The 26,420-nt window shown below is 36.7% G+C and overlaps 1 protein-coding gene across 2 annotated transcripts in view; it reads right to left on the reverse strand.

The window, feature by feature from the left end:
* Positions 1 to 7,068: 7,068 nt before the first annotated feature.
* The window catches only part of CDC14B (cell division cycle 14B), a 36,643-nt gene continuing 17,291 nt past the window's right edge, over positions 7,069 to 26,420 (reverse strand). Inside the window, exons 5-13 of one of the 2 annotated variants that reach the window (XM_029086501.1) lie at positions 25,947 to 26,013; positions 24,454 to 24,516; positions 23,596 to 23,683; positions 23,026 to 23,256; positions 21,096 to 21,234; positions 20,806 to 20,959; positions 19,941 to 20,041; positions 11,074 to 11,190; positions 7,069 to 7,105 (exon numbers count right to left, since the gene is read on the reverse strand). In XM_029086501.1, the coding sequence (XP_028942334.1) occupies positions 7,069 to 7,105; positions 11,074 to 11,190; positions 19,941 to 20,041; positions 20,806 to 20,959; positions 21,096 to 21,234; positions 23,026 to 23,256; positions 23,596 to 23,683; positions 24,454 to 24,516; positions 25,947 to 26,013 (997 nt within the window). Of the gene's footprint in view, positions 7,109 to 11,073; positions 11,191 to 19,940; positions 20,042 to 20,805; positions 20,960 to 21,095; positions 21,235 to 23,025; positions 23,257 to 23,595; positions 23,684 to 24,453; positions 24,517 to 25,946; positions 26,014 to 26,420 lie in introns of both variants that reach the window. The other variant, XM_029086500.1, reaches the window with a different exon arrangement.

A 26,420-nucleotide genomic window follows, 5' to 3' on the forward strand; every position in this document is an offset into this window, starting at 1 on the left:
GAAATACGAAACTGTACATGGTCTGCAGTTGGGACTCTTATTTCACTGTACATTTGAAAACTGCTTTCCCTGTTTCTTGGAGTGAAGTGTGTATTTCACACAGTCACCAGTTGCAGTTCTTTCAAGTTTGGCAAATAAAGGAAAGTGCTCATTGGTTTGGGTTTGAGGTATTATTTTCACAAGTCAGAGGAGCAGATTGAAGCTTTTGCTATTTGGATGTAGTCTGAAAAAAAGAAACCAAACCAAAAACCAAAACCACACAAACCTAAACAGCAGACCGTACTCACCCAAAACAGTGAACATCCCTCTAAATAGACGTGATCTTAAAAATTAAGGCAGCACAGATGCTTTTAATTGATAGCTAACCATAAGTGTCGCTTATGGTTATACCTTATTACAAGGTATAATCTGTAACTTCTTTAAAGATGTTGAGGGTGAAGTAAGAATTTTGACCTAAAGACAAAACTAAACTGTTAAGGAAGCTTATAATTTTAGCAGGAGCAACTACGAAGTTGCAGGAAACTACTTACCAAGAAGTCTGTGTGACGCTGGAGATGAGGTGGGATGTCCTTTTCTTGCAGCTTTAACATGCTTCCTCACTTGAGCCGGGTACCCTAACTTGTTCCCTGTCAAAGGGGACATGCAGAGCCATTCTTGGGAATCTGAGAGAAACAAGGTGATGGTGCTGGAAATGATGAAGGAAAGAAAAGAGAGGACAACCACACTGGGCATTTTGGAAGTAGCTGTCAGCCTCGTTCTTTAAAATATACTGGGAAAGCAGATGAATATAAACCTTTTTGTCCTGTTCTCTGCCTCATGTTGTTTTGTATTACTTCTAAGCAGTCTCCTTTGAGAACAAATAGTGGATGAGACTTGAAGAAAAAAAATGTTTTGCTTTGGAGTAAGCTTTAAGAGTATTCAGAAACTTAAAACTCTTATCTCAGTGGCAAGGCTCTACTCAAGGAGAATAATCATCCTAGAATGACTACTGACTCTTTTCGGTATGCTCCAAACAGACGGTCTGCAAAGTGGTGCTGCCCAAAGGACTTTTCTTACATTGTTAAATTACTTATATGACAATTTGCTTATAACCTGAGATTTTTTGGATTCCACAAGGAGCTCATTTTAGTGGCACAGAGATACTCTGACAACCTGTAGTAGAAAGAATGTGCAAAAGCAAATGAATTGCTGGTGTTAGAGGAACCCATGCTGCTCCTTTCTGAGTAACTGAACTGGATGAAATAATAAAAATGACTTCACATTGCAGGAGCAAGCTACTACTTTAAATCCCTCATGCTGCTCTTTTAATAGGTGTTCAGCTGTTTCTGCCAACAAAAATGGCAATTTCATGAATGTGGAACAGAGTTATTTTGTCTGTGGGGATCTGGGAATTTTTTTGCTCACCTGGTCCCGTTACTTGGACAGGGAAGAATGTGTCTGACTTTATTTATGTTTTTGCTTACAGGGGTGAGTGCATGTATAGGTGTAGAAAGCTTTGCAAGGCTCACCTCTATTTTCTGACATGTTTTGAAGGTGTAGCCTCTTCTTTTACTAACACCTCTTTTGCTAAGGAAGGCAGTGAAATACTTAAAAGCAACCCTTCCTTTTTCTGATAAAGTTTTCAAGTTTTGTTATGCTACTGGGCTGAATTTGGTGTAATGCAGTTGGTTCAGTTCTGACTATTTCCGGGACTGCTGAAAGGATTGTTTTATTTTTTGGTCTGGTTCCTTCTGCAGCAGTGTTACTGTTTACTCCTCTAGCTTTGATCTGTTTTTCAAAACAGAATGACAAATAGGTTCTTTGGGGAATGAATGCTTTAAAGGACTTTTCAAAGTGTATCTGTATGTCAGCAGATTGTTTAAAAACTCCTTTTTTTAAAAAAAAAAAAAAAAAAAGTGGGCTGGTTTTCAGACTGTTTAATTAGCAAACAGACAAAAAAAAACCCCAAAAGAACAACCCACCAAACACAAAACTTTGAGAATTAGGTTTATTGTGGTTGGTTACTGCTCATTAAACCAAAAGTATTGTAGAGCAGCCAGGTATGACAGGTTTGGTTTTTTTCATTCTGTCAGACTTTAATATGGCTTAAGTTTTTATAGTTGATAGCATGTAAGTATAGAGAAGAAATTATTCATTGTCAGTGGTGACAGTCGTTCAATTCCTTTGCCTAGCTATGAAAAGAGAACTTAATAAATCTTGGTCATCTGTCATATTTAAGGTACCAAAATAGCTGTATCTTTTAAGCACATCTGCTGCTGACAGTCACTATTGGCAGCAACCACTTTGGATTGTCTTGCATTAGTAATAGCTGCTGCCAAGTGTAATCTCCTCTGCTCCCACTGTCCTGTCGGGGCAGGTGGAGTTTGGGATTTACGATTTTATCCTGTTTGTGGCATAACTGCTCTGCAGCAGCTGGCATTGTTGGAAGAGCTGGCAGTTGGAGGTGCTAGTGACAAAGAAGTGCTCTGTATCTGCTGCTGTTCAGATACACATCTGCACACGGATGCTGTTTGTCATCCCTCATGCCAGGCTGAGGGATGACAAACAGCAGCTACTGCTTGGGCTTGGGTTTTGCCACAGTTATTTTATCAGCCTTGTGGACTGGGACAGAGTTTGATGGAGAGGACATGGACTAGGAGTGGAGCTCTCTGAAGGACAGACTTTCTAGATGCCCTCCCCAATCCCTCTTGTCACAATCCAACACTTGGGCCAGGTTCTTGGAGATACCCCATTGGTAAAGGGTATCATGCTTAATACCAAATTGACTTCAAGACGGTTGGTGTCACATGGTGTTTCTGATTTAGTGATATAAAGTATCCTGAAAACACAACACAAATGTAAATTACACTTTGCAAAATACAACAATTGCAATACACAGTTCAATCACAATAACAGTGTGATTCCTGTTACTGGTCCCTCCGATATCCTCATTCTCCCCAGTTGCTGGGAAGGAACAGGAGGGGTTGATACCAGCTCAAGCCTGTTGCTCTTTTCAGAATTCTTTTGGCGGTTGTCTGGGGCTTATACTCTTACGTATTCACTTTCCCAGTGCTGCTCTGGGCAACTCAGAGAGAGTGAATGTCCCAAGAGGGCTTAACTGCGTTTTCCTCTGGACATCACATGCATAAGCCCATGTTTTCCCAGGCAAAACCCATCATTCATTCTTCAGCAGGCAACTAGTTAGTCAGGCAAAGGTGGTTAAAACATTCATATAAGTTTAGAAAGGATCACCTTACAACAGATGAACACAGGTTTTCCAACCATAAAACTGTATCTTTGGAGCAAGTTAAAGTTTACCTGCTTGTCAGACAGGCCCTGCTTGGGGTGTACAAATTCTGCATTTTCTAATGTGGGTGAGGTCAGGGTGATGAGGAGTAGCTGAGTCGGTCAGTATCTTTTGCTGTTGTTAAAAGAATAAACTAGGCCATCAGCTCTTAAGCAAAAATAAGTGTTCCTGAAAATTTAGTTTTTACTTCTGAGAAACCTTGACTTTCATGGTAAGTATCAAGGTATAAAGTATTTAATATGATGCTTGTTTCCAAGAATGAGTACTATATGACTACAGAGGAAGGTAACAAATTAGAACCACATCCATGTTTCTTATTGGGTAACAGTATCCCAACAATTCAAATATAATTACTATTGTTTTCCAGAGTGAGTCCCCTGAAATGTAGAGCCAATTCTCTATTTTTGAAATTAGAAAAGTGTTATGTTTTAATGATTTGTGCTTTAATTAAAGGTTTTTAGGCAGCTGAGATTCTTGCACTGTTTTTCAGAGCACATATGAGTCAGTGTGGTACAGATATGGTTTTGTGCTGGATTTTTTTTTTAGAATGCTTGAAATAAAAGTGAGAAAACAAATTTCTGATTATTATTTTTAATTCTACACAATTCATGTTTACAATTCAATATTTTGTATAAAATCAAACATAATATGCAGTATTTTCAAATGAGACACAAATGCATATTGAACTACTTAATATTACAAGATAATATGAAGCTTTATCTTAAAAATACCTTCAGCAAAATAAACTCCCATTCTGTCAATCCAAGTTAAAAAAATATGATTAGAAATATACAATTTAAAAATAATCAGGATGAACAGTACTGATTAGTCAAGAAATTTTAGTTCTTGATAGTCTGTACATGAGTTTACGCAAGACAAACAGTCTGCAAACCATTAATATAAAAACTGTAGTGCAACAAACTGGTGAACATCATGTTTTGTTTTGTTTTTCCCCCATTTTAATGCAGCAGTCTCTACAAATCTGATTTTTTTTTTTTTTTGTTCTACAGCAGCAGTCCTTCCTCTCTTCTCATACTGGGGCAAAAAGACAAGGTCTGGGTTAACAATCTGAGTTAAATTATTGATGCTGTAATAGAAGCTAGCAAATTGACCCAAGTTCCTACAACTTTTGAGTATGCTGCATACTCTTTTAAATAAGAGATCAATCCATCTGTCATGTATTTGAAAGATGGGAAAGAATTTCTAAGGAAAAACTCAACTGCTGACAGCAGAAATAACTTCGTCAGCTGCTCTGTAGTACAGTGGTGATGCAGCTGCTGCCAGACATGACATTTTGGCACATAATACTTCACAATTCAAAAAAGACTTGGAAACCAAGGACTCCCTCACCAATGCCTACTCTTCATTCTTATATGTAAGACAGCTTTGGTATGGTATAATAAAAATGCTAGACAAAGTACGAAAAATTCAGAAGAACAACCTAAGTGATACAGTTAGATGAGACACAATGAGGTAATGAGTTAATTTTCCCTATAAGGCTGTTCAGAGAGTTCAAATGTAAAATCCCCTTGTCATCCCTTCTCACTAAGATACTGGGTGATGGAAGGCGTAGCCTGAAACACATTTATGCCACACATGAAGTTTTGGTTTAGCTAGAGTTGCTATTGTGTGTTTGTGCACTTGTTTTATGCAAATTTACTTCTGATGAACCTGAAAGTGCTAATGGCTCTGCTGGTTACTTTAAAAAAGGCAAAGGGGTGTGAAATAGACTGATTATTTTGAGGTTAAAACCAAAGATACTAGAAGAGGAAGTTCAGCTGAGAAAAGGGCAAAGCCAAACACAATAAATATTACTAAATCTTTCTTGTTTTGACTCTCACCCCCTCAACTCACTAGTTTCATCCCTTCTGCACTCCAAGATAAGAATTTTCTTCAGAAATAAACATAGATTCATATTTGCACAATATACTTAGTATTGTTACCTGTACTTCACATTTTGGGTAGGTGGCTTTCTTAAACAAAAAACCACCACCAAACCCCAAGAAATTTTAATCACTCTCTCAGGCTGAATTCTGTCCTTCTCTTTCAGGTGCTTTTCACCTAAAAGAAAATGGTGGTGAGGGTGAAGATTAGGAGGAAAACAAAAAATATTTTAGGTCTGAGCCTCAGTAGTCCTTTATTTTGCACCATACAAGCCTCTTCTGTTTTCTTTGTAGTTAATTTGCAAATTTTGACTATCCGAACTCACAGATGCTACCTGTAAGTTACAGAACACTTCACATCCTGCTTCCCCTCAAGCTCATGAATGACACTCCTGCCACGAAATGTTTGTAAGCCAATGTGTAGTTCTTCATATTGGCATTCAAAAATCACCAGCCTAACAGAAAGCTTAATTTTAATTAAGGATGTAGATTGAAACTAGTCACTGAACCTGCCCATTTACATTCATAAAAGCAAAATTCTCCCCCTTCCAGAGGTAATTGTATCTTTAAAAACTTCAGTTATTCCATTGCTAACATTTCAGATCTCTCAGTTTCTCCTACTTTCTAATGTAAGAGTCACTAGATAACTATTGTATTTAAGGCTATGTGGTAACAGTCCTCATCTGAGGGATATGCAGCTATAAACTTCAGTTGGCAGACAAGGGTACATCACTGCAAAGGCAGCTTTGAGATTTCATAATGTGAAAAGGTGTAGGGAAAAAAAAGGCTGCCAGTATTTGTAGACAGTCTTGTAGCGTATGAAAATTCCAGTCTCAGACAGATTCCTCTAAAAACAGAGGTATGCTGTAGTTTTTAAAATGTTACTTAGATGTTAAAAACTATACCTGCCCCCAAGTTCCACTACCAGTCTCGGTTGTACATCAAGCTTATTTTCCCTTTTTTTTTGTGCTGCACTCATAAAGTGTCTCAAAGCTAAAAACCAGTGACGTCCACATGTTATCAAGTGTACCAATAAAACCCAGTACATATTCCTACCTTTTAGATATGGTAATCTGAAGTTTCACCTAAAAGACTTGAAGACAGGAAAAGAAACAGTAAGGATGTTTCAGTATGACAGCACTGCTTTAAATGGTAAACTGGTTTTCCTCCCCCTTAAGATCATACCAGATTTAAAGCAATTACAACTGGTTAAAAGAGCCATTGGTTGTGAACAACTAAAAATCTGTTACTATTATAAACAAGTTAATTGCTTATAGTTACTTTGTTGGGTTTTTTTTAAATAAACATACCACACAACCTTTGAGAATAAAGCACTCTTTGGTGGACAATAGTTACTTTGTGTACTCAATAATGCAACTTCATAAAAATCTTCATACAAAGTAAGAAAGAATAGCCAATTAACACAGGAGAGTACCAATACTATAACAAAAAAAAAAAAGCTTTTGTGGTTTATTTTCAGTCTCAAGTGGACGCTTGAGCCCAATCTGAATGGAGAGCACAGATTTATATATTTAAAAGCTCCCACCATCTTCTAGTTTCTGGTAGTCAGCAGCTAAGTGATTGCCATCACAGTTTATACACATGCATCATATGTACTAGCAAGCTCTCTATAATAGAGAGCTTAAGTATTTACACCTGAGTCTAAACGTACACAGATTTTGTTGGTTTTGTTTGAGGAAGTGTTAGCATATTAGGAAAGTGCCTACCAAGCATGTCGACAGTTCATTTTATTCTACAACTATGGAAGAGATTCTTGTGTTTTCATTTCTGATGGAAAGTGGAGCCAAAGTAATCTTCCTGGAATTGCATCAAGTCCTGTTTAGTCGCATCCCCTTAACTCCCAAATGTCCTCTTCAACGCTGGTTGCTTATTTGAATTTTAACGCAATACTGTTCTAGTCCTTGGGACGGATTCGCTGCTGAAATAAAACATTTGAGGCAAAAAGTTAAATATATACTCAATGTATTTTGAGCAAACATTTCTGGCAAGGTATAATGAGCAAATAATACTTCAGAGAAAGAAAGAGAAGATAGATAAAAGTCACTGCATTTAAGAACATAGCAATTTTGGTTGTTAATAAAGCACAGACTGGTTTGATCACAGACAATATGAAGAAAGGTTCTGTTCCATACAGAAAAGCAATGGAGGATTCAAAGTTCCATAATTTCATTAAGTGCATTTGCTGGAAGACATTCTATTTCTTTCTCTCCCTCTGAGGTATCAGACTGTAGGAAAAGTAGAAAGAACAGTAAAGAAACAATTTTTTTTAAGCTAGATTTAGATGGTGTATTGAGTAAGGAGATTCATAGGGTGAGAGAAGAGCAATTTAATAATTGAAATAAAAGAAAACTTGAAATTATACTGATACTAAAATAATTATAATAGTAATAAAATATGGAAATGAGTGATACCCAGTGCAACTGTTCAACACCCACTGACCAAGCCTGGCCCGTTCCCAGATAACGATCCTGGAGGAGCGACAATCCTGAACTGAAACCGCAATTCCAGAAAGGTGAGAGCCCGAGCGAAAGCCAGAGAAAAACAAAAGAGGAAGAGCCCCTCACTGATATACTGGACATGACGTGATATGATATGGAATATCCCACTGGTGTATTGAAATGGCCATTTAGCTCATTAATTTAAATATTCCTCACCACCTTAGAACTTGCACTTGTAGACTAACAGAACACAAAGTCCTTCACTTCCAGTGACAAAAATGCAAACACTGGTGTGTTCTCAGTGTCTCTCTCATAACAAGTCCCAGGCTGGAAGCAAAACACAGCACTAGTCTAGCTGCTAAAAAACCCAGCTCCGTTCAGCTAAAAACCTGGATACATATAAACAAGCTCTGAAATGCTGCAGGTGGTTTTCACTGTATGAACTAGGGTGCAGAAGGCTGCTTTACAATAACCAGCAAAGCAAAAGCACATGAGATTTTTAAAGCATATTCCTCTTTGTTAGTTCTTGTGATATACCTCCGTGGTTAAACGAAGTAAAGAAATCAATACAATACAATTTTCGTGTATCTTCCCCCACACTCACAATTATTTTTTGTAATAACTTGACCTGCATTCCATTAAGCACCTCGGCCTACCAAAAGGTATTCTTCACCACTCAAGATTTCATTTGTAATCAACTACTTATCATATACATAATCCTAATTTTGTTATATGTGGTAACACGGAAAAGACTGTTTCAGTTGTGTTTTACTATGATTCAGTTGGTTTGGATCTGATCTATGTACTTTATTAGAATACAAACACAAACTTCACAGTAATTGGCAAATTTACAAGGAAGACATCTTAACTGGAGAAACAAGGGCATCCACAGAAAGAGACTTTTGATAATGCTCTAGTAATGCAGTTTCTTGCAGCTCAACAACAGTGTTATTTCATTCACAAGATATAATGTTATGTCTAACAGTACTGGTCTTTTGTAGATGACAGATGACATCTAGAGATGTTCCATAAGGGAAATGCAATTAATGTAATGAACAGGACTGAAATTCCCTGAATTCTCTTTGTGAAGCAGAATAGTGTGTTTTAGCAGTAAATGGTGGTTTTGGCTGAAAAATCGTTCTGGGGGTATTCCATGATAGTGTCTCCAACAGTCTGAAGGATGAAACAGCAAATAAATTACCCAGCTCTGCAGATTATACTGCGTTAGGATGGGTCACAAATGTGAGTCATCTACATAAGAATTTACTAAAATGACCTAAAGCATCAACAAGTAAGATGAATGTAAAAATCCTGCAAGATGTTTCCACTGGAACATATCAGACAAGAAAATGAAAGAATAAGGGTACACAGTAATGTCAGAAGTTCAGAGAAGGCAACAAGGTCGTGATAAACACAGATGTTGGTTAGGGCATGATTGCAATTTTGTAATAACTGTTCTCCTCTACTGTGCAATCCACTTTATCTGGAATAGGTCAATCAACTTGAGCGCTCTGAGGTAATGCAAACTGCACAGACTTCAAGAAATGCATAGAAACTTAGATGAAAAAACAAAGGGATGCTTAAAAAAAAAAAAAAAAGCACGTGGTTTTGCCAAATGCTCCAGAAAAAACACCTGTAAGGTAAACAACAAGGTACTGCATTCTAAGTCTATTAAATTCTACAGTCATACTGAAATACCCTTTAGAAGGATCAGCACCCAATTAGCCCTCTCAGACGACAAAATCATTAAGAACTCCAGAACTGTGGCATAACTATTTAGGACTAATTTGATTATTGGATCCAAGCATAAAGTGATGGCAATTCTTTGACCTCAAAAGTTAGAAGAAAAGAAAGAGTACATAGAATGAAATATTTCATAGAATGAATTAGAATTTCATTAAAATATTAAGTAGCTTACGAAGTTTGAGATCAACCTGATTCTTGGCCTCAGAGCCATAAATCTGGCAATACACATAAAGGATTTCTTTCAAAAGACCTGAAATCTTGTATGAACTCTTAATTTTAGGGATGTTATTTCTGCCTCAGGATAGTTTCTCTCATCTGACACAACACAAAGGTCAACTTGGAGGTGGTTTTCCAGGAACTGAAAATCTCTGTTCAGTTACACATGTGCGTATACACAGCTACCAAGATTTGCAAGGAGCTTAAACCTGGGAGAGGGATGAAGACTTAACAACAGCAGGCAGAATCCCATCAATCTGTTTGGACCAAAACTGTCACAGTGAAAATTACGCAAAATAGAGCAAAAAACCAACCAACCAAACAGAAAAATCCTAAGACAGACTTAGTATTTTTTAGTAAAACATGCATTTCAGGAAGAAGATAATTTTTTTAACATACTGTTATATGAATCAAAATGTCATTTATGTAGCCACTGATAAAAATTCTCTAAAATTTACTGCAGTCTACTATTAATGACTATTTCCACTGCCTGACGGAATGAATTTTTCATAACTTTCATTACCTGCAAGGTTAACAGGATGAAGAAAAAAAGTTATGTGGGGAAAAAGCTGCACAAGAACTTGGCATTTTCATCAATATTTGTAAAGCAAGCTACATTACTACTTTTTATGTAGTAAATGTAAAAGTAAATGTAAAAAAACACATTACTTTTTATGTCATTTATCAAATTTTACTCTTCTGAACAGAATAAGTCTCTTCAGCACCTGACAGACCCATTCAAAAGTTTTGTCACAATAAGCACAGACAAATTCTGGTCAATTGTAACCACGGGAAATTGCTTGGAAATTCAGGCTATGCTCCCAGGCTCATCTGTGATAATGATATGGAGAGCTGCCATAGAGGGGCAGGAACACATGTACACACAAAGAAACATAGTAATATCATGGCCATATGCTTCTGGGCCAAAAGGCGCTTTCAGTCTTGCATAAATCCATCCAAATTTAAAATTTCATTGAGCCTTACCGAACAGGTTCAGTTCAGATTATCAGTCATACTCTCAGTACAAAAATCTCATACCAAATATACACACGCATTTACACTTCACCTCTCCACTACCACTGCATTTCAGTTGTCCACCAAATTCTTCTCAGTTTTGACTTCATGTGCTGACTCAACTGACTTAATGCTGTGAACAACTTTTCCACCTCTTCCTCCAGGCAGAAGTGTGGGAAAAAAAAAAAAGCTTTTTTTAATTACCAGAATCCCTCACCTTCAATAATTCTGACTCACATTAGCAATTACAATACTAAATTCTCAAAGTTGAAAGTCTGAGCAACATAAACAAATGACGTAAGATTTAAGGTTCCAGATATTCTCAGTACATCACATAAACCATAAGATTGTTTCTCATTTCCCAGAGCGAGGACGAGGAGCTGAACTGTGGCAAAAGCTCCTGTCAGCAGTGGATACGCCAGTTCCAAGTATCTGCCTAGAGAACAGATCTGTGAAGAGATTAACTCACCTTTTTAAACTGTTTTTTCTTGCAGCAGACCTGGTAGTTCTTTTAGTAATGTCTGTACTGTCAGAAATGCTAGGTTCAGAGGTTTTACTTTTCTGAACACTGGACTGCAGAATTACTCTGAAAAGAGTAGGAAAAGACAAAGATTATATAACCTGAAAGTTTCTAGGAAAATGCTGAAAAAAGGATATTACAGTTGCAGCAGCTAACAAGAATGAGCTGGCTTTTCACAAATCATTCTGAAAAGCAAATTGTTCTGCCTGAAACGCATCCTTCTCTTTATAACATCCTTGTTATAATTATGGTAATGCAAGTTGTTTTATTAGGAGCACAGCAGTTTGTTCTGGTTTGGTTTGGTTCGTTTTTCTGTCAAAGAATGGATTAAATGAATGGTTTTGAATATCCTGTTAGGTTTTTTGAAGACAAAAAACTAAGAAATTGTATTTTAAATTACTGCAACAACAATAAAAGATAAAATCTGAAGTATGTAACAAAAACATACATTATTTTCCAGACTGACACAGAAAGGAATTCAGAGAAAAACACAACTAATTCGTGAAGATCAAAGTTTAAATCTCCTGCAGTTAACCATGAGTTACTCCCTTCAAACACAGTAGGCTGGGAAAATCATTGCATATGCTGGCATTTTGCACTTACAGAGAATTACTATACCATACTAAAACCTGAGCTTTACATGCTGGTTGTGCTCAACTACTTCTCTGGAAGACTCTAGAGCCATAATCTTGACTATTTCCTGAACAAGCAGATAATTCCTAGTGTTGCTTACATTAATAACAAAAGAAATCCAGACTGTGAAATGCAAAAAACTATTTTTAGCCACCAGCCAACTGGTTCACAAGGAAGAGACCACATCTTCTGTATTCTTAAATACTTCTACTGAAATTATGATACTATGGAGACAAAAGTGACAGCTGGTCAATGAAGTCCACAGATATTTATTTAGTGCATCACTTTATTCCCTAGTCATTCCATCTGTGCAAGTTTCCAACTATAAAACTATGCATCATTTTAGAGATTCAAAGCTCAGAGTAACTTAGCTATTGCTGTTTTTTCCCATGGCTGTTATTAGACTCTAATTTTCAGTGGCTATACTGAGTCGACCTGTGTCAGCAGATTAGAATAGATTGGAAATCAAAGCCTTCATTAAGTTGTATAAACTGCAATCTGGTTAATACTCTGAAGAAACTGTTTTCAAATAACCCTAGATACGAACATAAAATGTAACGTTTGGATCAAAAGTGGACAGACATACATGTGAGAAAATATGAGTATTTTCATACTCAGGTAACATATTCACCAAAAACAGAAATGGAAAAAAACTCGCATGCTTTCACTGTTTTATCTGGGTTTGATTACCAGAACCGAAATATGCATCGGAGATAACACAATTTCATCTAAAATAATTCTTTTATGGCAGTAAAACTGATCAGCAATCTTGTTTACCACATACTTCAAGATTGTTTACCAAACAGATGACTCCAGAACCACAAAGATCAAGTATTTTAAATTTCTACTTGAGTAAATCTCTCTCAGTATTTCAGACTTGCAAAATCTTGTAACTTGATTTGCAGAAGTCCGAACCAAAGTCTTCTATTCCTCCAAGATAAGATACAAGACTGTAAGGGCAAGTACTATCAAAATCCAAAGCAAATTCTACTGTAAACACAACACATTCAAAGTCAGAGGAATCAGTTATTTGAGAGGCTGAAAATAAAAACCAGATACCTTCAACACCATATCATGCTTCTACAGGCAACACAAATCCTTCTAACAAAAATCTGTTTTCCTTGCATGCCCAAGGTGAAAAGGTTCAAAACCTGAAAGTTCACTTTATAATATCTATTTTGCTTTTAAACCAGTTCCAAGAAGTTCTAATATTAAAACTTAAAATTCTCTTTTCAGTGCCATGATTGTCATACAACATGAAAGAATTTGGGCTACTGCACTTTCATCTAAGCTTTAAAAATGACACCAGTGGTGAAAAAAGACTTGCAGTGTACCTGTTATCTGTGCTACTAGCAACTTCCAAGACTGAATGGAAAAGTAGAAAGCTGGCTTAACCCTGTAGCATTTAGTCACTGAAATATGAGTATGACCAAATCACAGCATATGCTGGTTTATTAGTGGTCATGCAGACAGAAATATGGAAAAATCATGTTTTCTCCTTAAATACACAGATACAGTGGCTCTGTGTATAAAATGCATGTAATAATGTACATAGGAAAGAAAGCAAAAGTTATTGGAACGTGACCTAATGGTTATAATCTTTCTCTTATAGGTGTCTGTTCTTTCCAGACACTGTAACTTCAGGTCAGTATACTTGGTTTAAACCCATACATTTATCTATGTGTAGATAAACACTATGAAGCGTTAAGATATCATCTTGCACAAACACTTAAATATTAATATTTTAACATATCACAGGTAAGTCCTTACTTCCCACAGAATTTCTCTGTTCAGAACAAAAAAATAAAGAAAAGAGATTCTAAATGGGAACATGACTCATAAAAATAGTCACCACATATAACTGCACCTTCAAATCAAACCAACCACAACATCATCATAGTCTTAAGATTGCTCTAGCTAACAAAGGGAAAGGAGAGAAGGAGCTGGCGTATGGGATCAGCTCAGAACCAACTGTGAGCCTTTGACATAGAATCATAGTACCATAGAATGGTTTGGGTTAGAAGGGACCTTAAGGATCATCAAGTTCCAACCCCCCTGCCATCAGCAGGGACACCCTCCACTAGACCAGGTTGCTCAAAGCCTCATCCAGCCTGGCCTTAAACACTTCCAGGGAGGGGGCATCCACAACTTCTCTGGGCAACCTGTTCCAGTGTCTGACCACCCTCACAGTGAAGAATTTCTTCCCAATATCTAATCTAAACCTGCCCTCTTTCAGCTTAAACCCATTTCCCCTTGTTCTGTCATTAACTGCCCTTATGAAAAGTCCCTCCCCAGCTTTCTTGTAGCCCCTTCAGGTACTGGGAGGCCGCTATAAGATCTCCCCGGAGCCTTCTCTTTTCCAGGCTGAACAGCCCCAACTCTCTCAGCCTGTCCTCATAGGAGAGGTGCTCCAGCCCTTGGATCATCCTCGTGGCCTCCTCTGGACTCGTTCTAGCTGGTCCATGTCTTTCTTGTGTTGGGATATCATCTGCTCTTCAGTAGATATGTCATTTTTACATCTCTGACACACAACTTCACATGGCTACCCAAGAGTGAAGGTTAATTGAAATCCGTGTGAACAAGACATTTCAGGAATGATCAAACAGATGGGTTTAAATCAGACTAAAATTCTAGACTTCCAAGGCTGACAGTACCTCAAGGAAGACAGACAAGGTCCCATTTACACCATTGCCTGACATAGTGTTATAACAAAACACCCAGAATTGCCTTTACGCCCAACAACTGTGCAGTTAACAGTGCTATCAGAGCTTTTATTAGAATGCATACATGTTTAAGGTAAAAGAAGAAGTTAATGTATAGAATTTTGATTTAACACAATTACACTACCAGCCTCACTTGCCAGCAGGTTCAACAGATAGGTTTTATAATGGACATAAGATGAGGCCACAGTAGAGGAAATCCTCCCAAAAATCTCAGCACAAAAAAAATCCCAGGCGATATTAGAGAAGAGTAAGATCCTCAGGACACTGACCTTACTGCTTTGTAACTGTTAATGTAAAATAGCATGTCATGGTGATAGCGACCAACTTCCAGAAACACCAGCAGAAAATGCATCTGATATACACAAAGGTTTTCTAACTCAATGACATACAATTTTTTTTTTTTTTTTAAAGAGAAGCAGCAGAATGTTTCCTTAACATAAACTACAGGATGCTGTAATAGCCACGCTACCAAAATAGGTAATCCATATATTGTAAGAATTTTTCATACCCAGTTAATCTGTAAGGGAAGCATCACTTGGTAATTCTGAACCTAAAATACTCCCCAAACACCACACTAGTTTATAGACTACTTTCTTATTCAAGCTAAAATATTGGCCTTTAAACAAATCAAAACCTGCTTAAATGAAGCAGTGTTGGGTCAGTAGGACTATCTTTTAAATACTTTGTAACCTTTTTTTCACCATTTAACATAGCATGGGGTGGGGGGACAGGTACACCACCAAGACACAAAAGCCCAAACCCCACAACCCAAGACAAAATCCACAAAACTTGAAATGCCAGCCAGGTAATCAATCAACACAACAAGCTTTTTTAAAAGAAAAAACATTACAGAATCCTAGGGAGGGATGGGGGGAAGTGAGTTTACACAGGAGCATGTCTTCTCTGATCTATGATGAGCATTTTATTCTTGCAAAGGCTACCTGTTTTATGAGGTCTCTCAAATGCAGTACTGCTTTCTCCTTCATCACCTCATGATTTTTAGGAAAATAGCCCTGAGACCTCTAACAATGTTCCAAGTCAGCAACAGACAAGAAGTGACTAATTCTCTTCAATCCACAGGGCTCCAGCCAACAGGACTGCCAGGCAAGCCCAGAGAGATTCATGATCCTGACTGATAATTTGATCTCTTAAAAAATAAGGGACACTATATGCACAATGGAGACAACGTTAGTCTAGCTTTTAAGAAAAGAAGTGTTTCTGTTCCTGGACATAAACCAATGTTGTATGATTGTCAATCCTGCATATGAGCCAGCAGCACCAGTAACCCAATTGCTTGTATCGTAACACATTTACCAACATCAAAAGGGAGTTTTTAGACAGAAAACAGAAACTGTAGGAGAAAGAAAGAATGATAGTTGAGTGAAATTGATCTTACAGTACAGGAAAAGAAAGGACAGGTTGTTTCATTGTTTTTTAACCAGTGTTTTAAGTTTAGCTTTTTAGTATGTTTAGAAATCTGAGGCGAAATCTGGAAAACACTGAGACAAGATATATTGCTACATTCAGTGTAAAACTTTGAAAACAAGCCTATCATTTATAGTATGTTCTTTGGCAAAGTTAGGTCCCAATGGAAAAAAAACCAAAACCTATCTAAAATGATCTTCAGTTCTTTTTATCCTTCAAAATAATAGATTAAGATGAGCTCAGCTAAGGCTAACAGGAAAGCTAAGTTGTCCACAAGATTCCCACTTCTCATTCTTTAGTTACTAGGTCATTTTCTTTAGCAGAAAGAGTCCCATGCTTTTGAAAAGTGTGGACAAAAAGTTGCAAGGCCAAAGGTAAGAAGGATAGAAACTCATAATCTTAATGTTCTGCCAGGAGAGAATGTCTTTTCTTACTTAATACTCTGGTGTAAAACACTTTTTCTGATCTAGTTGTATTCTGAGAGCACCGAAGTTTCAAGCATTCACCCAAAGTACCCATTTCACTTTGAGGGTGGTGGTGAAGCAGCTGCAGGGAGACAGGGTAGCAAGCAAGAAGTTCCTTTTTGGGTTTCCTGGGAGTTCTGCATGCTGCTGAAATTCTGTTTGGCCAAAAGATGGATGAAAACACTGCACCTCTTAAGTGGAAGCGAGGCACAACAATCACTGCAGCCACTCTGACAAAAGCAGAGTGGAGAAAAGAGTGAAAACTGTACCTGAAGAACTAGTATGTTTTAACGTTCAACTCCTGAATCCAAGTAACAGAAAGAAGGGATTTAATGAATCTTATAAAGCTCTATAAAAAATGAGAACTAAAGAAGATGAAACCAGATTGGCTGGGTAAACAAGTAAGCTTTGACCTAATACTGCAACCTGCCTTCTGTTATGTTAAAAAGTCCCATTTTAATGCCCTTTATGGCATATGATACTACAATCTCTTATAAAAACAAAGACCTGCTGACATTTCTAACAGATTCTAACTCCTGGCATTTCACATGAGTAAAAACATCCTTTGGGAAACTAAGTGCCTTTGCAAGTTCAGGAATTTTGAAGTAAAACTGGAGCAAACATCTTCATTTGCCATACGCAAAGAATACGATAATATTTTAAAGCAGTACTTTTTCCTTTTTAAAAATATAGTTTTGCTTATTTGCAGGAGCATGCAGAAAAGAAAGGCTTCAAAATTATAAATTATCCTAATTATAAAAGCTCTGCACCTTTCTGTATTGCAAGCCAGCCATAAAAATCATTCAGTTACTCCAAATAATATATACAAAATACAACAAAGCCAGAGCAGTGAAATTTACTCTTGCAACAAAGCCAATAAGAAACATGATATGAAAACATGCATTTATGAGACATACTAGACAGAAAGCGTGAGCTATTGTAGAGAAATGGAATGGGACACTTACACAGTGGCTCTCTCTCAGGGGGTCCTGATGGTTACTATGTTCTTAAACCATCTAGACAGGCTGGGCAGAAGGGAGCCACATACAATCCACCAGATGACAATGCTACACAGTGTAGACACCAGCATAGCTAGGAGCCATCTAAAAAAGGGGTTAGAGGGGGAGGAAAAGATGAACAAAAATTCAAAAGCAAAAGCTATTGGTGCATTTTAGCTTATTCAAGTTCTTCAAAAGCATATTGCTCTATAATGTTCGCCAAGCATTTTCTTACTTTCTAAGACTGTAACAATCCATGCAACCATAAACTGCCAAATGTAGTATCCACGTGTTGCTGGAATCAAAGCAAATTTTCTGATATCCTCACTACAGTCGTCTCTTCCAAAGAAAATCTGTATCACTCTTTTGAAAATAAGTGCATGCTGAAGCAGTACATCTCTGACCACTTGCTGCCATCTCTGACATGATTTCATCAGCCTGTATTCATATATACTACTTCACAATCTGTGTTCTAATACTAAAACATTAGATCAGAGACAGATCAGTTTGTAGGAACAATCCATTTCTGTAAACACTCAGATGATGGGGTCTATTACCTTCCTGTGTTTAAAGGAGCAAAACCTAAAAAGCTATTTCATAATCTTTTGTCAAAGATGCAGAAAATATACAAAGTATCCATTCAGCAAAGTGTATAAAGTTTATACAACCAACTTCAATAAACATTAACAAACGTACACAAAACCCTTGAAACTTAAAATGTAAGCAATGCCTCTAGCTCTCAAAGACTGTCATCGTCCCAGCTTCTGGTGCCCTTATTTTGCCCCTTTTTTTTTGCTTTTCTGTGAAATAAAACAACATAGAAGATTTAGAAGCTTCCTTTTGTCTGCTTAGATAAAATTGATTAATTTCACTGCAAGATTAATTATTTTTAACAGTCTGAACTAAAAAAGAAAAAGACTGACACCTCTTTTAGCAGGGAAGACTTCTGACTCAGGGCAGCTAAATATTCCTAGCGATATTTCGGTTTAATAATAGTAACACAAAGTATGTAAGTAGTTATACATTCATTTTTCACCAAATTATTTCAGTACAGGTTGCAGAACATGCAAATAACTCTGGGGAGCAAGAAGAGGGAAATTCCAATTCCTTGTGCCACAATGCACACTACAAAAAACAACTACAAGCTCTAGATGAATTATTTTAATTCTACAGAAGTACAAGCTAACTAGTTTTAACTGGAGCAGTCATGCAGTCAGAACTCTTCATAGTATTTTAATAGCTGACTGGGTTTCTGCATATTAAGACAATGGCTCTGAATAGATGATCATACAGTCTACATTCATCCTATGGAACACAGAATAAATAAGATCTTCCACAATGTTTATTACATGACTTAAAGCACCTTTTATGAAAAAATACTATGAAGTGGAAACTGAGGCACTATGAGCCTTAGAAACTTAGGTGCAAGGTAGCTGTTTTTACTGTGGTATCTAACTGAGGTGATGTGTTTTGGGTTATTTTTAATGTCACTTGGGTATAAGCTTTGTTCTGAATCTGTTGCTTCTTATATGATTGCCTGTGTAAATGAAGAGCATGAACAAAAGAAAATCTTTTAAAACAAAAGCAGAATTCATACACAGCAATGTGTAAGGGTTTCCAAAGACATATTCCTTTACCTTCACCACATTCTTACTACACACCTCTCACTTTTTCTAAAAGTCTGATGACACTGTTTAGTCATAAAAAAAAGGAAAAAAAAAAAAAAAAAAAAAAAAGGCCAGCAGCTAGCAGCATCATCCCCTACAGAAAGACAGTACAAGAAAAGCCAAGTTGCTTTCGGTCTGTGACTTTGGTTTTATGTTGTTCGCAAAAACCTGACAGCCAGGGGTCACCATTCCTTTTGTAGCAATCAAATGAGATCCAGTTATGTCTTGCAAGTCCTGCATTCTCTTGTAGTTTATTTAAGGTTAGACAGAAAGTTTTTCTACCTACAGTAGCTACAAGCTACAACAGATGCAAAGGTGACTACGAACTTTCTTTTACAAGTGGTGTTTCAGTACTTGTCTAAAATAAAGAGATTAGCATACCAGGTTGCCTGACAGAAAGCACTCCTTTTGAATTTATTTACTGAAACAGTGCTACTCCCTGCCTTCCCGATCTACCAGCCATTACCCTAAAGCCCACAGGATTTAGGGAAAGTTCCTCTCCAAGGAAGAGGAAATGAAAGGAAGCTAAAGATTCTTCCTTCAACTCTTAGATAGCTGGCTTTACTTCAGAAAACAGCGCATACCTTATTTCAGCCAGTCAAACACCAGCACATGGAGTCATATTCTTCCATTTTTCTACTACCACAGGAAAGACAAAGGAACGTTTGCAATTAAACTAAAAGTAAAGCCTTGTAAAGCGCAGACTCCTGGAATCAAAAACAACGCAGAAAACTAGAAACTGAGTAATGCAGTTCTTAATCCAAGTTCTCCCGCCTCCTTAGAGCTCACCAAGCCTTCAGAGAAACAGTGAATCTCATGCTTGTTTTAAATAAGTAAAAGCAGCCTTGGCAACAAAGGAGTACATAAAAGCATTTCTGGCATTTAAACATTGAGAATCTGACTTACGTTAGCGGAGATGCAGTTGGAGCTTTTGCCTGCCTTCTACTTTTCAGAGCACAAAGCTTATCACCTTGTGTTACACAGTTTGTTTCATCTTCATCACTGTACTGGATAAGGGAAGCAGGGAAGTGATAAACCAACATTAAAATATAGACTCTTAGACATTTAGGAATTAGCCTTATCTTAAATCTTAAATTTAGAATTCTGCCAACAGGAAAGTCTGCCAGCAAAAAATCAAAGGAAATTCACTTGCATAAATACAATTCTGTTCTTTCCAGTTTCTGTTTGCTGCTTTAAAATCTGTAAGCCATTAAGTGGTGTCATGAATTATGTGCATCAGAATGTTGTCTATCTTTAAAAGAGTGGAAACTTATTATCAAATCTTTGCTTAGGTACAGTACAATCTTCACTCAAGTACAGCATTTCACTCCTTCACCTGCCATTTTAAAACAGCAGTACCATTTTTTTTAAGGCAGCATCAAAAGGCATTATAGAAATTGCAATTACTTGGAAACTAAAAAAAGCAAAAAACCTTTCATCCCTTCCCTTTAAACACACAGAATGAAGAGACAATCCCAACAAAATCACACTGGTTTTGACTGCAAATCATGAATACTTTTTTTTCCCCTAATATTTATCTGTTTACTGAAGTATGATAAGGATGGTCCTACTCCACCCATGTATTGCACTTCATTGTTCATACTTGCTGTCCTTACCTTCCTCCCCACCCCATATCCCTTGATACAAAAAGGGTAAACAGAAAAAGAATCATGATTAACATAGTTTTACTGTACCCACTGGTTTGTTCACAGCCTGAGAGATTCTCAACAGCAATCAAACTTTTACAAGAGCACAATATTGGGATGGTTACCAGTTCAATGTCCTTTCTGATGGTTCTCCTGTTCCTTCTGTCATTAATTGAAATATCATCTACTCCCGACAGAATTCTTGTTACAGCAATTTTATGGTTTCCTTTCAACTTTGCACGGAAAATATCTCCTTCTGTCCAAAGTTCTGCCTGTTTGCTATCATAACATGGAAAAAAAAAAGCCCAAAACACAACAAATTAACACCAAAAATTATTAAGTGTACAACAAAAGAAGACAACAAAGACATATCTAGATATCTATTTTTGAAATAATTTATAGTGAATCTACTTACTCCACCAGGAAGTGTTGTTGTGGTCCAATCACTGAACCAGGTCTATTTATTCTAATCCAGGCAATAGTTTCAGCAGCTGTCATCCGATAATGCTTCATAATATAACAAGCAATAAGTGTCCCAGTTCGTCCAAGACCAGCTGTGTAAGATAGAAGAATGGCTTATTTTACATACCCATTTTACATACTCATCTTTACATAACCATATGGAATCTGCTGTAGCTACATACATTGTTACTTGGACAAATAGTTACTTGCCTAGTTTATTAAACAAACCTGTTACTGGTGAAACTTGGTAAGTGTCACTCACTTTATGTTCTGTTTTCTCCATATATAAGGTTACTAACACATTGTTCACATGTTTTTTGAGTGAGTTAACCTTCCAAAGCCAGCAACTTAACAAATATTTGTAAATCTATCTATCTTCCTTTACCTATCGGTCTAGGAATATGTATATAGGTATGAGAAACTTTTTATGCATGGGATAAAACAGCTGGCTTTTTTCCAAAATTCTCAAAGCACCTCCTTGCGAATTGATCATATCTTGCACTAAAACTAGTTGCTCTTCCAATGCCTCCTCTAACTAATCTCTTACTATAGTTCCCGAGGAAAAGACAAATTTTGCAATAAGAAAGTCTGGGTATTAGCCAACACAGGCAAAAAGTACTCCAGAATGAGGAACCTTATTTGCAAAGGCCCTCAAAACAGTCCCGTTTACCCTGGGAAACATGAGAAAGAAAGGGGAACCACTCCAGCTAAGTGGCTTCTCTCCTCAATCACTTGCTGTAAATGTTAAACCACACATCACCTTCTGTCATTTAACAAGTGACTGATCAACACCAGTGTAAAATCTTCAGTATAGCCCAACAGCCCAGACAACCACAAAGCACTTTCCATGCCTTGCCCAGCTTTAAGAACAGGCTACAGCATTCTAGGCTTTCTCAAGAGTAAGAGCAGGCTGAGGAATATAAGGTAGTCTAGATACCATTAGTATAATAAATATCAAAGAACATCTTAATCTAGATAAAAATAAAGCACTAGTACCACTGATACTCAATATTCAGGCATAATCAATTAAGCAATATGCCCAAATTTATCACCTCAGTGAACAGTAAGAGTATGCACTTGTTTTCCAGCAGTCAATATGATGTTTTTACCAACTCTTCCACTCCACCATATAATCCTGTTAAAAATGCAGCAAATGGATGCGAGATTCAAGAACAAAAATGCATTTTTTGCTGATCCCAGGCAAACTGGTTAAGAAAAGGCCTTTCCCCTCCAATCAGAGCATTATCAGGTATGCTAGCAAGGCAAAGTTTGTGGAGAACCAATGTCTGATAGACTACTAAAGATGGAAAGGGAAACAGTTCCTCTAGAATCACAAATCTTTTTACTAGTTGGATTGGGAATGCTCTGAATATCTTTTCCTTATCAGTCTAACTCTGAAGTAACAGACACTCAGAGCATTGCCAGTGTACCTAGTATAAAGAGTTGCTGAGGGATTAAGACTTCTGTGGTTCTGGAAGAACACGCATACTTTATGAGAAATCTCCTCAAAAATGCCTGCATTGGCATTTTCAAAAGTTTATTACTTCATTTATTTAACCATGTATTTTCAGAAAGCTCTATAAACTTAAAATTCCTTCTCAAAAGAATTCTTTGAAAGTGCTAACACTTTCTATCAGAAAGAGCTGTTAATATTGGCAAGTTCATTTTTCCCAGCTTCATTCTTGGAAACAGCTGGCCAGATTTTTCTGGAACTTAAAATCAGAAGACAAAGTGAAGAACAGAAGCATAGAAATAATTTTTATTGAAAAGTTAGAGTTTGGCAGAGATTTTAATAATTAGATATAACAGAACTGTAGTCCAAAATACCTCAGGAACTATAAATATAAGCATCACTTGTAATACAAATTGGTTTTACACCGTACCTTTGCAATGAACGGCTACAACACCTTCAGCATTTTCACAAATGTTTAGAAATGTTTTAACTATAGTATCGCTAGGTGTGCTTCCATCAGCAAAGAAGAGATCAAAATGCTCAAATCCAGCATCTGTAAATTGTTTGGCATCATACAGTTTTTTGTTGAGGCGTATTATAGTGGTGACCTTATGTTTTCTGAAGTATGGGAAATAAGCCTCTGGAGCATGGTGGGGATAGCCTATTTGAAAAAAGAAGGGGAAAAAAACCAAAGAGAGTAAGGCTCAAACTGCAGAAATAAACAAAAACTCAAAAACAAGAGATGAAAACACTTTCAAAACAGAACTCATGTTCAACATAAAGAAATAGACTAACCGAAAATGGAATTTTAACATAATCAGCTAGGTCAAATACAATTAAATCAAGTATTAAAATTTTACTGCCAGGGTTCTTATAAAAGAAAAAGAGCCAAGGAAAAAACACACTGTTTGAGGAACAATTTTTAAAGCTTGTTCTTACTGATAACAGTCAACTAAGAAAGCAGTGGGCTTGTGTCCCCCACCTCCTTTTTTAAGCATACCATTTTCAATTTTACTTCTTGAATGAGGTCCACTGAAGGCAATGAATTTGTTTGGTATTATCCAGTTAAAATCTCCATTTTCTGCTCTCTGTCAAGAGAAAATGCTTCGTTTATCATTATCCCTGTATTTTCAGGCTTTTCCCTATTGTTTCAAAATACATGCTAGATAGAGGAGATGTACAATTTTTTGCCAAACTTTCTATTTTAATTTTTTTATAGGTTTCTAAATTATGACCTTGGCCTTCTCTCTGTTCACACTTTAAATAACGATTTTTTAGATTCTAAGAACACTTAATTTTCTCTTTACAGATAACTAGCAGCTTTGCATTTCTGAGACTGCACAGTCAAGAGTTGCAGTCCTTCATTGTCACATCGGTTTCCCATGCCCCTAAGGGAATTTTATAGGCTTGGAGTTTCCCAGCCCTTTTTCCTTCTTTACCTCAGAGTGTTACTGTACCTTTGCCATGTGTTCACAGATCCACACTTGAATTGCTCTCCAGAATTCAGTTAGATCTGGACTCGAATGCCCTTGATTTTCTCATCAAGACTGCTCAAGAATATGCATGACCTCTAAAAGGTGGCCAAACTCCTACTCCCTAGTCATCTTCTAGGGCTTAAATAATAATGAAAAAAAGTATTTATTTCTATTTTGGTTTGCTTCCCCCCAGGTTTGAGGCTGACTATGCTTAAATCTGAATTTCAATACTCTCTCTGGCCACACACCTTTAACAATCAAAGTTTAAAGAGACAAACAAAAAATGGAATCTAATACTACAAAAAAACCACCAAACACATATAAACAATCATCTTAGCATTAGTAACAGCAAACAAATCAGAAGATTGATACTGAACACTTACTTCATAATGCTCATATTCATTTACATCAAACGTATTGAAATCCAGGAAACGATACTGCAAAGCCTAAAATTCAGAATACAGCTATTAACAAAGACAGTTTTTCAATGAGGACGGTTTATTACTCTTTTAGGTTACTGAAAGCCCCTTAATGCCTCTTCTACTTTTTCTGAGAGATTTCTTCATATATTTGAAAAAAATATAGATCAACTCAATCTTGGTTCAAAACATATTTGTAAATTTCAATATAAGCGAAGTTAGACAAGCAAATCCACTCTTTTCTGTTTTCATCAAATCACTACAAAATCCCAGACTACAGAAGCATTCAGTCTTTTTACTACTGCTAGGAGTACAAAATAAAAAAGAGAAAAATAACTGGCAGAAATTTTCTATTGAATTTATGAGTACAATCTAGAGTCTGCATTCAAGGATTGCAAATATTTTTGTGCATGGATGCTATATGCTCTTATTACAATGCTAATACTTTAATTGATTTTGATTTTTTTGCAGACACAGTCCTAAGCAAACACTAGCGTAGTCCCAGATGTCCCATGATTATCCACAACCATTATGTTTAATACTGTATAAAAAAAAAGTAACTGGCACTTTACCCACTTGTTAAGTCAGGAAGCATGAACATAGATAATCCTGAAACTCCAGATACTCAAAATACTACATTCTAATCTCCTCTTTCTCTGCTTAATCTTGTGTAGTTTTCCTTGCTGCTCACCAGTACTAAGAAGAATAACAGTTCACCACTTCTGGCATACAAGCAGCCAATGCCAAAACATCCAAAAAAGCTGAAAATCATAAATCTGCAAGAAGCTGGCTTAATCAGTAAAAACACCAGTATTTGGCAGAGATACTGATAATACAAAATACAGCAGTAGGGTGGAGAGCTGCAGAATTCCCCATTTCACTACTCATACAGACTAATAAGAACGCATATAAATTTCCCTGTCCTTCAATGCCATGTTGCTTCACTACTGTATTGCTATAAAACACTAGACTATGATAATTTGTAGTTAAAAAAACCCACCTGCCTCCTCACATTTGTTGTATTTATATTACTAAAGCAAAACTTGAAGTCATTAGTACATGCTGCAAATGTCTAAGAAGTAGCACTAACCAATTCAAAACCGCTTTCAATTACTATATTCAGCCTAAAATGTAACACCAGGGGAGCACATAATAAACCTATCACACAAGTTTTAGGGATTATAGGTGTGAATGACTGTCTTGAAAGATTACGTAAATAAAACACAAAATTCCCTTTTAAAAATCTTCACTAGTTGGTTATATAAGGTATTAGTTGACTTCCATGGATGCTGCACCTCGAAGATTTTTTACAACGTGTAATACATAATAAACTAGGCAACAATCAGAAAATCTGCTACTGCGCAGCTCTAACTGGATCCTTGCTTCCTAAACCTTCTTTTTCTGCTAGGCAATATTTAGTTGACCTTTTGCAATATGAAAAATATTGTTTCACTGACCTTGTTTATTGCATGAAAACAGTCCAGCAATGTCAGATGAAAACTGCAAGTACCAAAGGAAGCATCCCTATAACATACGATGACCAAAATAGTAAAATTATCCCATTTTAATACAAGTGAAAGCAATTGAAGGTATTTCTCTAAAACATCTTTTAAAAATTACTTCAAGATAATTACTATAACAGTGTAATTATTATGTCAAATAATTACTTAACTTGTCCCACCTTGCATCTTACAATAACCACAAAACATAAAATAAGTTATGTTAACAGATGATCCAAAAGTAAGATTACTCCAGTTATAGCTTTGGTAAAGCTGACATGTTCAATTTCATAGAATCATGGAATGGTTTGGGTTGGAAGGGACCTTAAAGATCATCTAGTTCCACCCCCCCTGCCATCAGCAGGGACACCTTCCACTAGACCAGGTTGCTCAAAGCCTCATCCAGCCTGGCCTTGAACACTTCCAGGGAGG

The sequence above is a fragment of the Antrostomus carolinensis genome, unplaced genomic scaffold, assembly GCF_000700745.2.
Source record: "Antrostomus carolinensis isolate BGI_N321 unplaced genomic scaffold, ASM70074v2 scaffold18428, whole genome shotgun sequence".
NCBI lineage: Eukaryota > Metazoa > Chordata > Aves > Caprimulgiformes > Caprimulgidae > Antrostomus > Antrostomus carolinensis.